Genomic DNA, 15,639 nt, shown 5'->3' on the forward strand with positions numbered 1-15,639 from the left:
GGGAGCCTGGAGTGTCCCTTTAATAATATAAACCCACCCAGTATAACTAACTGTAACCTGACCTACACAGTGCACCTAACGTGTGTGGGAGCCTGGAGTGTCCCTTTAATAATATAAACCCACCCAGTATAACTAACTGTATCCTAACCTACACAGTGCACCTAACGTGTGTGGGAGCCTGGAGTGTCCCTTTAATAATATAAACCCACCCAGTATAACTAACTGTAACCTAACCTACACAGTGCATCTAACGTGTGTGGGAGCCTGGAGTGTCCCTTTAATAATATAAACCCACCCAGTATAACTAACTGTAACCTAACCTACCCAGTGCACCTAACGTGTGTGGGAGCCTGGAGTGTCCCTTTAATAATATAAACCCACCCAGTATAACTAACTGTAACCTAACCTACACAGTGCACCTAACGTGTGTGGGAGCCTGGAGTATCCCTTTAATAATATAAACCCACCCAGTATAACTAACTGTAACCTAACCTACACAGTGCATCTAACGTGTGTGGGAGCCTGGAGTGTCCCTTTAATAATATAAACCCACCCAGTATAACTGTAACCTAACCTACACAGTGCACCTAACGTGTGTGGGAGCCTGGAGTGTCCCTTTAATAATATAAACCCACCCAGTATAACTAACTGTAACCTAACCTACACAGTGCACCTAACGTGTGTGGGAGCCTGGAGTGTCCCTTTAATAATATAAACCCACCCAGTATAACTAACTGTAACCTAACCTACACAGTGCATCTAACGTGTGTAGGAGCCTGGAGTGTCCCTTTAATAATATAAACCCACCCAGTATAACTAACTGTAACCTAACCTACACAGTGCATCTAACGTGTGTGGGAGCCTGGAGTGTCCCTTTAATAATATAAACCCACCCAGTATAACTACCTGTAACCTAACCTACACAGTGCATCTAACGTGTGTGGGAGCCTGGAGTGTCCCTTTAATAATATAAACCCACCCAGTATAGCTAACTGTAACCTAACCTACACAGTGCATCTAACGTGTGTGGGAGCCTGGAGTGTCCCTTTAATAATATAAACCCACCCAGTATAACTAACTGTAACCTAACCTACACAGTGCATCTAACGTGTGTGGGAGCCTGGAGTGTCCCTTTAATAATATAAACCCACCCAGTATAACTAACTGTAACCTAACCTACATAGTGCATCTAACGTGTGTGGGAGCCTGGAGTGTCCCTTTAATAATATAAACCCACCCAGTATAACTAACTGTAACCTAACCTACACAGTGCATCTAACGTGTGTGGGAGCCTGGAGTGTCCCTTTAATAATATAAACCCACCCAGTATAACTACCTGTAACCTAACCTACACAGTGCATCTAACGTGTGTGGGAGCCTGGAGTGTCCCTTTAATAATATAAACCCACCCAGTATAGCTAACTGTAACCTAACCTACACAGTGCATCTAACGGGGGTGGGAGCCTGGAGTGTCCCTTTAATAATATAAACCCACCCAGTATAACTAACTGTAACCTAACCTACACAGTGCATCTAACGTGTGTGGGAGCCTGGAGTGTCCCTTTAATAATATAAACCCACTCAGTATAACTAACTGTAACCTAACCTACACAGTGCACCTAACGTGTGAGGGATCCTGGAGTGTCTTGTTCAGCTATAGAGGTGTAGCTATAGAGGTGTAGTTGTTTTCTAAGTGCACCTACATTACTAAAATTATTATTATTTTTTTTTTTTTTACCAAACAAAGAAAACAGTGTCAAGTATACGCCATTAGTAAAAACGAATGATACATTATAGCCAGCAGCAGTAGCCTTTAATCAGGGCAGCAGAGACCAGACATCACGCTATGGAAACCTGATTACAATGTCACAAACCGTTTAATGGCATTCAGAGCTACAGGCAGCCCCGGACCAGCTAATCTCCCCTGAAAGCACATACTGACGGGCAGTGCCCGGTGCCAGCTGGAGAGGATGCGATTTGCAAACGAGGGCCAAGACAAACAGAAAAATAGCACAGCAGGGAAATCATCCAGTTAACCCCTTCATTACACATATACAATTAACCTCTTGTCATAAAGGGGTGAAAAGGTGCTTAATTACAGAAAATCAATGGCAAGTAAAATATACATTGAAGGTAATATTCTCTTACGGGACTAATTTAGAATTCATTACAGTATTTACAAATTTTTACTACGTAGCTCAATCAATAATTAAATGGGCAATACTAATTTAATACAAATGTTTTCATGAGATATTGCAAATGATTTTACAGCTGCACAAATTCCTGTATTTTAGAGAAACGGGCAAAAATAGCATATTAATAATTTTAGTTGATGATATAGCCCAGTGACTAGACCTCCAGCTGCATCATTAGATTTGAATATTCAATTCACTGTGAGTTTAGCTCAGCATTTCATCTTTCTGAGGTCAATAATACGAGTACGAGTTAAGATGGGCAATATCACCTAGACGTTATTAGATAATATTAATTATAATGTGATATTATTATTATTATTATTATTAACGAGACATACCATGAACATCGGCCAAGTCCTGCCCCATTCCATCATAGTAGATCTTCCCACCTTTCTCCGTCGGGAAGAAATATGTAAGTAGGGAACTTGGTGGAGAACAATAAGAGTAGGACCCCAGCGGAAGGTCCTTCAAAACCTCATGAGGTTTCCAACAAAATTCTCGGAAGTGGGGATGGTCCATAATCTTCCGCTCAATCCTGTGAATGGTCATCAGACGTTCTTTTGTAAATATATTATTCTCATCATCTCCTCTAGCTAAGAATATAAGCTCAATGCGCCAATGGGCGTGACTTTGTGTATTCGCGGTCACATAAGGACCAGGCATATCCCCTTTTGAGACTCCCCGAATATGTCGAGATTGATTTACTGTTGTGCTAATGGGATTTAAAGACACAGTGCTCGTGAGGTTAGTCCTTGCTGTGTTATTTTGCCAAACCAAGCTTCGTCTAACTCTTTCGGCGCTGTCTTGTTGGGAGATGTTTAAGTGAAGTTGCTGCAATTGTTCAGTGATTAAACGTTGTAAAGCTTCAGAAGTAAAATCCGCCACATCTCGTCGGTTTCTCCCCCATGTCCCAAACTGGGATTTTAGGGCAAGAGTAAGCGAATCAAAGCGCTGTGAGGATTCGTGGTTCCGAATTTCAAAAGCGTTGTAGGAAATGTCAATGTCCAAAGTGGGATAATGAACAAACATGATAACGGACAAGGCGATGGGTACCAGACATCCTAGCGCAAGTAAAAAGGAAGCACAATATGGGTTTGTGAATATCCAACCTACAAAATTCCAAAATCCACAAGGGGTCAATGAGTCATTTAAAGGTTTTGATGTCCATTGGCAAGATGTGCAAATTGGGGATTGAAAGGTTACTTCATTTTCCTCTTCGTCAAGCCAAGCATCTTGTAACAAGGGGTCATCTATGTCCATGTCCTGTAGGAGAATAAAAAATATTACATAAACGACATAATTACACAGTCTACCATTGTACATTATCTGTCGATGCTCTGACTCACATTTGTCATGTAATTTTCCATTTTCTTTTAAAGTCCTGAAACACGTTTAATATGTAAAATGTACCAAAAAAGATTTATAAAGTTATTCATTACATTTTGAAATTAAATTTGAATTACTAGCAACTTTCATTTTAGTGAAACACTCAGCAGATCTGGGAATGTTTGCTGCATTATAAAATGTACTAACAACTCACTCTTTGATTAGGACATGACTACTCATTATTTGTATTGTTTTGTTTTACCTTTTATTAGCAGTTGACTCCAATAATATTCAATATAATAATAATATTCCCACATTCGTACCACACAATGAAATGAATTCACTATAAGAAATCCCTAAGAAATCTCAATATTAGGCCAAACAGATACATTAGGGAACTTGTTTCATCTTTTTTTTCCTATAATGTGTAATTCTCAATATTAGCTTAGTGAGTAAACCTCATTGTGCTAATACTAAAAAAATAACCACTTATTTATCAAAACAGATGTGTTTCTTTGCATCGTCACCAAGACCAATAGAAGGTTCATCTTCTGATACATTATAAAGAGCAGCTACACAGTAAGTCATATTATCTCACATCAATTCAAATATGCTGATTAAGGATAATTAACAGCAATGGATGCCGTCGCCCAGCAATGGCCCCTAGTTATTAACATTTACGATGATTTCTAAATGGAGTATTTTTTTTCTCAGAATCCTGATTATTATTATTATGTTATTATTTATATAGCACCAACAAATTCCGCAGCGCTTTACAATGGGTGGACGAACAGACATGTAGTTATAACCAGAACAGAGGGGTTGAGGGCCCTGCTCAATGAGCTTACATGCTAGAGGGAGTGGGGTATAGTGACACAGTAACAGAGGGGTTGAGGGCCCTGCTCAATGAGCTTACATGCTAGAGGGAGTGGGGTAAAGTGACACAAAAGGTAAGGATAGTATTAGACTAGTGACAGTTGCAGAAGAGGAATCAGTCGGGAGCTAACGGTTTAATTGATACGCTTTTATGAAGAAGTGGGTTATTAACGATTTTTTGAAGGAGTGGAGACTGGGTGAGCTTCTAACGGAGGAGGGAAGCGAGTTCCACAGGCCCTCGGGAAGTCTTGAAGGCGAGCATCAGAGGTGGGAGTACGGACAGAGGATAGTCGTAAGTCTTCAGCAGATCGTAAGGGCCTAAACGGGACATACTTGTGTATTAGGGAGGATAGGTAGGTGGGAGCAGCATTGTGTAGAGATTTGAAAGCATGAGCCAGGATTTTAAATTGAACCCTATATCTTACAGGAAGCCAATGTAGGGACTGACAGAAAGATGAGGTGTGGGAGGTGCGGGCTATTTAGGGATATTCTCTTTGAGTTGAAGGGTGACATTGCATCTCAAACAGCCACTACACTCCACACTTCTCCAGACTTTTGGAATTTAAGGAACACTTTAGGGTCAGGAACACAAACATGTATTCTTGACTATATAGTGCTAAAACACCATCTAACCTCCTTGGCTCCGCCTAGCACTCCCAAAATATAGTAAAATCTTACCATCATTCCAGTCTGCTGCTGCTGCTGGCTCCACCCCTGATCTGCCTTCTTGCCTGACATCATCAGAAGTGGAGGTCTGAGCCAATCACAATGCTTTCCCATAGAAAAGCATTGGTTTGGCTGAACTTGTCAAGGAGGCAGATCAGGGGCAGAGCCAGCACAAGTCAAACACAGCCCTGGCAAAACAGCATCTCCTTATAAAGAGACTTTGAATCAATGCACCTGTGGCAAACCTAGCCACTTCTGAACTATATTCATTGCAGGTTGTCCGTAGGCTGAATGTATAACGTGTCCCGTTGACTGTATGTGTATTGTACTGTGACCGTTCGCATGCTGGCAGCCGTATGCCGCCAGCATACAAAGCATTCGTACGACGAAACACGGCTATCCTGGCCATTCGCCGTACGAATGTGGACTCCCCAGGTAGACCACACATTCACAGGTCGTGTGGCACCAATTAACCGATTGCAACATTGTTGCAATCGGTAATTAAGGGTTCTCCTAGGTGGCCGTCGATCCACTACCGACCATGCGGCGGTCGGCCATCTTGGATCCTTTGTCTCTGCAGCGGTGTTCGGTCGTCGAGAGCCTGGAACTGAAAACGGCTACTCAGTGATCCGAACACCGCTGGACTTCCAGAGCGTTCGGGAGTACCGCGTTCGGTACATTATGTGTCCCGTACTTATTCGGTACTTTTAAACTCACCTTGATGTTTAAATGTATTATGTGCGGCGTTCGGTCAATTCAGCTGGGATCGGAGCGGTATTCTCACAAAGTGTGCGCCCCGACCCCAGCTATCTACCGAACGTTCGGTTATTCTAAAGTACCGAATATTACGGGAATTATGTATTTTAATGTCAATTGTCGGTTTTGCTGCACGAGGGGATAATCCACTTAATCGTCCATTTTAGTGGGAGTATCCTTCTCGTGCAGCGATGCCTGTTGGGAAAGTCACAATGCATGTTGGGAGAAATCCCCTGGAATATCTGTATGGAAACCCCTTGCATGGGGAACTGCATAAATACGCTGCTTGTGAATAAACCGAGTTAGTTGACTCCCAAACTGTGTTTCGTCCGGTTATTGGGAGGATTGGGGATATTGCCTTGCTTTCTACTCTGACTGTGGATTTCCTGAAGATACCAACGGATATCGTGGACTAATATACTGCATTCCGTTACAATTGGTGGCAGCGGTGGGATCCGAACCTTACAGCCGAAAAGCAGCGTTCGTGTAAACTGGAACTACCGAACAAGGAAAGCAAGGGCAATTCGTATGGAGATTGATTATACCATACTGAAACGACAGACTTTAAAAGAACTATTGGAAGCCAGGGGTAAGATAGCCAGCAACAAATCTAAGGCTGTGCTGATCGCAGAACTGATGGAGGGAGACCAAGCCCGCAGCGCTACACCCCCACCAGCCATGGAAGAGACCCCATTCCAAAAAGAGCTACGGACCAGGTTGGCGTTCCTACCACAACCACTACCGCTGGAAATAATGACCGTGATGATATCGGATGTACAGGATTATCTGATGGCAACCAGCACACCAGCAACACCGCCTAGGGCAGAGTCTGTTACTGCCTCCACCTACGGACAGGTAAAGCCCAAAGTCCCACATCACGCATTTAAAGCGTTTTGTGAAGAAAAGGACGAAATCGATGGGTATTTGCAGGACTTTGAGCGGCTGTGCGATTTGCACGATTTGGAACCCGCCACATGGGTGCCGCTGCTGGCAGGCAAATTATCGGGTAGGGCAGCTGAAGCCTACCGTGCTGTACCCCGAGAGGACAGCAAAGATTACCCTAAGGTAAAGAGGGCGATCTTAGAGAGGTATGCTATTACCCCAGAGGCGTACCGGCGGAAATTCCGGGGCTTGCGCAAGCCTGAGAAAGATTCACATGCAGAATGGGCGCACAAGCTGGACCAAGCCTCACTAGGCTGGATACAGGCCAGCAACGCTACAAACATGGAGGAGTTGAGGCAGTTAATGCTGCTGGAACAGTTTTTTAATGGTTTGTCCCCGGAAGCACAAGAATGGGTGAGGGACCGTAAACCACTCACCCTACCCGAAGCCGCTAAATTGGCGGATCAGCATTTTGATGCCAGGAGGCATCACGGTGCCCAAAATAAGACTCTCCCTCGGATTACAGGGACACCCAATAATTTTACCCCTACCAGCCCCACCGTACCCCTGCACCGGCCAGCACTGAATACTCCACCACCCCCCTCCCGATACAACGGCCGGGCTAACATTCAGTGTCACACCTGCAAACAGTGGGGGCACATTTCTCGAGAGTGCACCCAAAACAGGAGCCGGCAAGCTTGGAATCAAGTGCGACAAAATTTGGCACCCAGGGCTGCTGCGCACCATTACCAGGTAGCCCCCGCCACCCAAGAATTGCTGAGTGCTCAAATTGAGGAGCCTCTAGGGGTGCTGCATGAGGTAATGTCGGTCCGGGCCACCGACAACCGACAACATCACCGTCAGCTAGTAACCCTGGAGGGGAAGGAGGTACAAGGGCTCCGGGATTCAGGAGCCACTCTAACTTTGGTTGCGCCACATTTGGTACCAGGCGCAACCCACACTGGCGGCTCAGTGGCAGTACGGGTGGCAGGGGGAGCAGTATACCGGCTACCCACTGCCAAGGTTCATTTGGATTGGGGTGTGGGAGAGGGAACTGTGGAAGTGGGGCTGATGCAGAATTTACCTGCAGATGTTGTGCTGGGGAATGACTTGGGCCAAATGACTTCCGCTTTTATTCCCCAGGCTCCGTACCAGGAGGCACACCCCGTAACCACCCGACAACAGGCTCGCACCACGGCTACACCGATACACTCTGAGGCTCAGGTAAGAGACCCTGTTCCCCAACTGACCCCCATGTCCTGGGATACCCCGACGACTTTTGCGACCGAAGTCCAGACCGATCCCACCCTCCAAGTATATAGGGACCGGGCACAAACAGACCAAGCAGGGCTAGAGGGGGAGCGGTTCATCTGGGAGAAAGAGTTGCTATACCGTGTCACGGCAAAAGATGTGGGGGGGTCTGTCACCTTAACTAATAAACAGCTAGTGGTACCCCAGAAATATAGACAGGAGCTGCTGAGAATTGCGCATGACATTCCCTTGTCAGGACACCTAGGGATGACCCGTACCCGATACCGTTTGACCCATGCCTTCTTTTGGCCCGGGATCTCTCAGGATGTGCGCCAGTATTGCACCTCCTGCGACGTCTGCCAGCGTGTAGGTAAACGAGGGGATCGCCACAAGGCCAGGCTATGTCCCCTACCCATCATTGCAGAACCCTTCAGCCGAGTAGCGGTGGATATCGTAGGGCCCTTGCCAAAACCCAGTCCCTCTGGCAAAAGATATATCCTAACTATAGTGGACTACGCCACCAGGTACCCCGAAGCTGTAGCTCTCTCTAATATCCACGCTGAGACCGTAGCGGAAGCCTTAATGAAGGTATTTTCCCGAGTAGGGTTTCCCCAAGAGATCATCTCAGACCGAGGTACCCAATTTACGGCCGAAGTTACCCAACATCTGTGGAAGGTGTGTGGCATTAAGCCAATAGTTAATTCCGCCTACCACCCCCAGTCCAATGGGCTATGTGAGCGGTTCAACGGGACGCTGAAGCAGATGCTTCGGACGTTCGGGGAGACCCACAAAGACTGGGAGAGGTTTCTGCCTCACTTACTCTTTGCTTATAGAGAGGTTCCCCAGGAGTCAACAGGATTCTCCCCGTTTGAGCTACTATTTGGGAGGAGGGTGCGGGGACCCTTGAATTTGATTAGGGAACACTGGGAGGGGGAGAGTCCCACTAACGAAACCCCTATCATATCATACGTCCTGGAGTTCAGGGACCGTCTGGAGGCGCTAACTCAGGCTGTACACACCAACCTCCAGGCGGCCCAGCAACGCCAGCGACGCTGGTACGATAGAGGAGCCAGGGACCGCAGCTTTCAGGTGGGACAGAAGGTCTTGATCTTAAAGCCCGTCCGCACCGATAAGCTGCAGGCCACCTGGCAAGGCCCATACCAGGTAGTGGAGCAGCGATGCGACACTACCTATGTGATCGGCCCCTGCTCAGGGGTAGGGAAGAGACGCATGCTCCACGTGAACATGCTCAAACCCTACCATGAGAGGATCGAGGATGTGACGGCAATCTGTGCCTCCTCCTTAGAGGATCAGGAGAACCTACCCTTACCTGACCTACTAGAACCCGAGGAACAGATAGAGCCTTCCCGGGGAGTCCAGCTGGGGGAGCGGCTAAGCCCCCAGGAGCGTGCCCAGGTACAGGCGCTGATTGTAGCCAAAGGGACTACCTTCTCCAATTTACCTGGGTACACTCCGTTAGCCACCCACCGAGTAGAGACCCCGGGACAGCTACCTATGCGCCAGGCTCCATATAGGGTTCCGGAATCAGTCCGTACCCATATGAAAGCCGAACTAGACGAAATGCTGCAGCTAGGGGTTATCGAACCCTCCGATAGCCCCTGGGCATCGCCGGTAGTCCTGGTACCTAAAAAGGATGGCACCACCCGATTCTGTGTCGACTACCGGAGGCTAAATGACAAAACGGTGTCTGATGCCTACCCGATGCCCCGGATAGACGAGCTGTTAGATAAGATGGCACGGGGCCAGTACCTCACTACCATTGATTTGTGTAAGGGGTACTGGCAGATTCCTCTAGCCGATGACGCCATCCCCAAGTCGGCGTTTGTCACCCCGTTTGGCCTGTACCAATTCAAGGTCATGCCTTTCGGGATGAAAAACGCTCCGGCTACCTTTCAGCGGATGGTAGATCGGCTACTGGACGGTTTTCAGGAGTATGCCTGTGCCTATCTAGATGATATAGCCATCTTTAGCCAGACCTGGGAAGACCACCTACACCACATCGGGGCGATCCTAGATCGCATTGGGGAGGCTGGGTTAACCCTAAAACCTAGCAAGTGCCACATAGGTATGGCCGAGGTACAGTATCTGGGCCACCGTGTAGGATGTGGGCAGCAGAGGCCTGAGCCAGCCAAGATTGAGGCCGTAGCAAAGTGGCCTACCCCCAGGACTAAGACCCAGGTGCTGGCGTTCTTAGGGACGGCAGGCTATTACAGGAAGTTTGTCCCCGACTATAGCACCCTGGCCAAACCCCTAACGGACCTGACCAAAAAGAACCTTCCCCGACTGGTTGTCTGGGCCCCAGAGTGTGAGCAGGCATTCCAACAACTCAAGACTGCTCTCACTAATGCTCCTGTGTTAACTGCTCCTGATCCAACTAAAAGATTTCTTGTTCACACAGACGCTTCCATGTTTGGATTGGGGGCAGTACTGAGCCAAGTGGGAGCCGATGGCGGAGAACACCCCGTAGCCTATCTAAGCCGCAAGCTACTACCCCGGGAAGTGAGCTACGCCGCCATCGAGAAAGAATGCCTGGCCGTGGTGTGGGCCCTTAAAAAGTTGCAGCCATATCTGTACGGACAACCTTTTTCCTTACTCACAGATCACAACCCGTTAGTGTGGCTAAACCGTGTGTCTGGAGACAATGCCAGGCTGCTGCGCTGGAGCTTGGCGCTGCAGCCCTTTGACTTTACTATCCATTACCGGCCAGGAAAACAAAACGGTAACGCTGACGGGTTATCCAGACAGACTGAACTCGAGAAGTGATCTGTGAGTACTCTCCCGGACATCCCCAAGCCGATCCGTTGGGATCAGACTGTCTATGCCGGCTTGGTTCTGGGGGAGCATTGTGGCAAACCTAGCCACTTCTGAACTATATTCATTGCAGGTTGTCCGTAGGCTGAATGTATAACGTGTCCCGTTGACTATATGTGTATTGTACTGTGACCGTTCGCATGCTGGCAGCCGTATGCCGCCAGCATACAAAGCATTCGTACGACGAAACACGGCTATCCTGGCCATTCGCCGTACGAATGTGGACTCCCCAGGTAGACCACACATTCACAGGTCGTGTGGCACCAATTAACCGATTGCAACATTGTTGCAATCGGTAATTAAGGGTTCTCCTAGGTGGCCGTCGATCCACTACCGACCATGCGGCGGTCGGCCATCTTGGATCCTTTGTCTCTGCAGCGGTGTTCGGTCGTCGAGAGCCTGGAACTGAAAACGGCTACTCAGTGATCCGAACACCGCTGGACTTCCAGAGCGTTCGGGAGTACCGCGTTCGGTACATTATGTGTCCCGTACTTATTCGGTACTTTTAAACTCACCTTGATGTTTAAATGTATTATGTGCGGCGTTCGGTCAATTCAGCTGGGATCGGAGCGGTATTCTCGCCCCGACCCCAGCTATCTACCGAACGTTCGATTATTCTAAAGTACCGAATATTACGGGAATTATGTATTTTAATGTCAATTGTCGGTTTTGCTGCACGAGGGGATAATCCACTTAATCGTCCATTTTAGTGGGAGTATCCTTCTCGTGCAGCGATGCCTGTTGGGAAAGTCACAATGCATGTTGGGAGAAATCCCCTGGAATATCTGTATGGAAACCCCTTGCATGGGGAACTGCATAAATACGCTGCTTGTGAATAAACCGAGTTAGTTGACTCCCAAACTGTGTTTCGTCCGGTTATTGGGAGGATTGGGAATATTGCCGTGCTTTCTACTCTGACTGTGGATTTCCTGAAGATACCAACGGATATCGTGGACTAATATACTGCATTCCGTTACAGCACCTCTATGAGGAAAGTTCAGTGTCTCCTAATGCAGAGGGTGGAGACACTGAATATCAGTCACACTGTGCAGCACTGCCCCAGAAAGCACTTTTAACAGCCATCTGAGGAGTGGCCAGTGGAAGTGTCCCTAGGCTGTTATGTAACTGCCTTTCCTCTGAAAAACAAACAAACCAGTATTTACAGCAAAAAGCCTGAAGGGAATGATTATACTCACCAGAACAAATACAATAAGCTGGAGTTGTTCTGGTGACGATAGCGTCACTTTAAGAATCCTGCCCTATGCACTGAAAGTAAATCTAAGTTTTAAAAAAACCTATAATTATTTGCCTTCATGGTGAGCAATGTATCCGTCTCAGAACAAAGGCTGCTCTGTTCTGCCACCATTTAACTAGAAAAGAACAAACAAACAACTCTGGCTGCAGACTGTAACTTTGACCAGGCTGATGGGAGTTGTAGTTTGCAGAAGCAGAAGAGACAATATAAGCCTAGCTCAGTTCTCAGCCACCCGAATGGCCACATTTCTGCATTTTATAGAACGTTTCAAATTTTCAGCTCAATTAGAATTAAAGTGGTGCGCACAACCTCTTCTTAATAAAATGATCTCGATCCTGTATCCCATGACACTTTGTGCAATTTGACTGAATGTTTTTGGATTGGATGGCACCAACAAGAATTTTATATTCATTTTTTATTATCAAGTTTAAAAAGCTCCGACCCAGCACTTATTTCTTTCACAGCCCGAGGAAGAACTGCCCAGCCTACTGAAATGAATCATTACAGCGTTTACATATTTTATATCTTCTGAGCAATAATTAAACAACGAAAACGCACACAAGAATAAAAACAAATAGAAATTATTAAAATGCAATAAAATATTAATAACAATTGCAGAGGCTTCTAAAAAGAGCTAAAAGACTAATTTCTTAAAAATGTCCTTTAAAAATGCAATAAATCGATATGACAGACTTCAAACAGATATGAACTGTGTAAATGTCACCGTGAAATGCAAGATGCCGGATTTGTGGCCTTTCCGTATAATCCCGTAGAATCCTATAGTATTCGGATAATGCCACCGAGGCTCCACTTGATTCTCTGGATGAAGGATTGTTGCATGCGAAGCTCAGATGGAAAAATAAACATAGAGGAAGCCTCTCATAGCGAAATACTGTTGTTTGTTCATAACATTATTATTTTTATTATTATTGTTGTTGTAATTTTGCATGACTGCTTTTTGTATAGTATTTATAGACGTTTTGTGGCATTCTGCATGTTCACCATGCCTACTATGTCCCACCTCTCTATTCTAAAATACTTACCCCTTGAAGGACCTGTTTCTGCGGACAGGGCTCTTATGGTCCTTCGCTCCTAACCTCTGTTAGCTTATTTGTATGTCAGGAGGCACAGCAAAGCTTTTTGAGAGTTCTAGTTCAGTTAGAAACCGAGTCCCACAAACCTCTGGTGTTTCTGAAGCAGGCAACACTAAAAGCTGGGACTAATGTAAGTCAGGGATTTTCACACTTTACGAGTGAATATGTTTTTTTAACCTTTTGCTAGTTTGAATCGGTTGTTTTCGCATATTTATTTCAATGCATTATTTAGGCCATGGATTTAAATTATGAATGGATCAAATATGATCTGGTGTATCCATTTCCCATAGTACTGGATAATAGACTTGTCTATGGTGAACATTTTTTGTTAGCCTGAATCGATTCGACAGGAAAAAAAATATGGCGTTTCAGTTTGGACAAATTCCGTCCATGTGATTGTTTTGGGGATATGAATCAGTTGAACCAGGTAGAGTGAAAATTGGCCAATCAGTGTAATGTAACAATTATGTATATATTCTGTAGCACATTGAGCATTTTGGAGCAATTTGTTTCACAGATCAAGTGAGAAGAAATAATTAATAAAGGGTAAAAAAAAGGATCAGAAAAAAACATGAAATATTTAATAAATATACAAGATCTAAATGTATAAATATAGATCGTTTCCCTCTAGTATTTATTTTGTAATTTGATCTAAATCATTTACTAGTTGTCCGCTAACCATCAATAGCCATTTTTCCCATCAATTATCTTTTTTATTTGGTACCAAACGGAACTCTGAATAAATGAATCAAATAAAGAAAATGTCATGCATTGCCCAATTAATTTGTTTTTTGCATTCGTCCATATAGCGTTTTGGAGTTCGGAATTATTGACAAACCGCCGATTGCCCCAAAATTATAATGAATTACAATTCACTTCAAAAAGAATGCACAGGTCTACATGCTGATAAATGGACAGTAATCATGGTGAAGTTGCTTTGGGTGACAGTCTGCTTAGTACCAATCAGAATAAATAATGTGTGTGACTAGTGGTACACTTTAGGTCCATCTGGCATATGTGTGTGGTTTGTTCGAATGCCAACTAGCCGTCTGCTTCCTACACGCACGTACTGCATGTAAAGGGTGTTTGGCAGAAGATTCCCAGATATTCAAATGTACAATAAGCACTTTGTGGAAGTGATGCTCATTTATTTGCATTTCTCCGTCTCCCCGAGCCGTAGCTCCCTAGTTACAGTATCTGTCATGCTGCATATGAGATTTCCTACATGACGCGATCGCATTTATTATACAAATATGAAAATGGAGTCATTTTACTCCAGAGGGTTAAGACGAGTCTCCTTCAGATCTGTCTGCATCTTTCACGTGCGTCGAGACGCGAGCGTGTCAGCTGTCAGTGGTTTTCTGATAGTCTGTTGCATTTCCAGTCATTTTTGCTGACATTCAGTGTAATTGGTCCCACCGGCCCTTTTTTAATATGCTCAATAGTTATGAATCAGAGCCAAGCGTCTTTTATTTCTGGAGTGAGATATTTTCTTAGGGACTTAGTCTGCGTTTTGGAAGAAATCGACTCTCTTGCTGCAAAATATTAAGAAATCTATATCCCTGTCTGCATTGGCTCCTTCATCTGAGAGTAGTGTATATATCTGGGTTTTAGATGATGCCTATTCAATATTTACACCTATGATACATGGACTTTTTCTTTTATATATTGATTATTTCATTTTTTAATCAATTATATAGAGGGTTTTTTTGACAGCAAGTAATTGGCACACAAAATATTGACAGAGACAATAGGTGAGCAATGAAGTCCTTTCTTCAACACCTGGATTTAGTGAAGAGACAAGAAACGTCCACCTGGGCAGACCCTCTATTATGATTAATTGTGTAATTTAGATTATAACTATACACCTTTCATATCTATGAAATGATGCATGTTCATAGTGTTCTTTTAATATTTGTCTGTTTGTTTCTCTTTTTCTTGTGCAACTATTTATTGTCCACATTTCAATGTTCATGTCATACAATGTTTATCTTCCTCTGTTGATCAAAAATCAATAAAATATGAGAAAAAAAGTAACAGAACTAAAGAAATGTGCATAGGTCAGATCGTCTACATGTAGAAAACGAGGTTGAGGTTTCCCCACTGTGAATCCACGAATGATCAGAGTCTAGAAGGAGGAACACTCTATAGCACATAGTTCTTTGAGATGTTCCTTGGAGGAGAGCCCTCACGGTGAACCACCCACTTGTATTGATAGTACAGAAGAGAATATCGTACATGATAGAGTTATAAAGGGGGTAATAAATGTAGCACTAAGGAAAAAAGTAGAACTGGAACAAGAACGACCACATACTAGACTGAGTATTACATAGTTCACCATGACATCTAGTACCAGAGAATTAGTATGCATCCCATAGCAACATGGAACCTACAAGTACTAGAGTCTACGGGGTAGACGTAGGCCAGAGGTGGGATGGCAGATAAGTTACGCATGCAACTGCTCACTAGTAGGTTTTAGCTAAATCTTACTTTGCCCAGTTCATCT

General features: G+C 44.9%; 1 protein-coding gene across 1 annotated transcript in view; it reads right to left on the reverse strand.

The window, feature by feature from the left end:
* Positions 1 to 15,639, reverse strand: part of DISP3 (dispatched RND transporter family member 3) — a 127,877-nt gene that overhangs the window by 85,718 nt on the left and 26,520 nt on the right. The window contains exon 2 of the mRNA XM_063436627.1: positions 2,534 to 3,458. Within this exon, the coding sequence (XP_063292697.1) occupies positions 2,534 to 3,455 (922 nt within the window). The 5' untranslated portion in view covers positions 3,456 to 3,458. The remainder of the gene's footprint in view (positions 1 to 2,533; positions 3,459 to 15,639) is intronic.

Source organism: Pelobates fuscus, chromosome 11 (assembly GCF_036172605.1).
Source record: "Pelobates fuscus isolate aPelFus1 chromosome 11, aPelFus1.pri, whole genome shotgun sequence".
Taxonomy (NCBI): domain Eukaryota; kingdom Metazoa; phylum Chordata; class Amphibia; order Anura; family Pelobatidae; genus Pelobates; species Pelobates fuscus.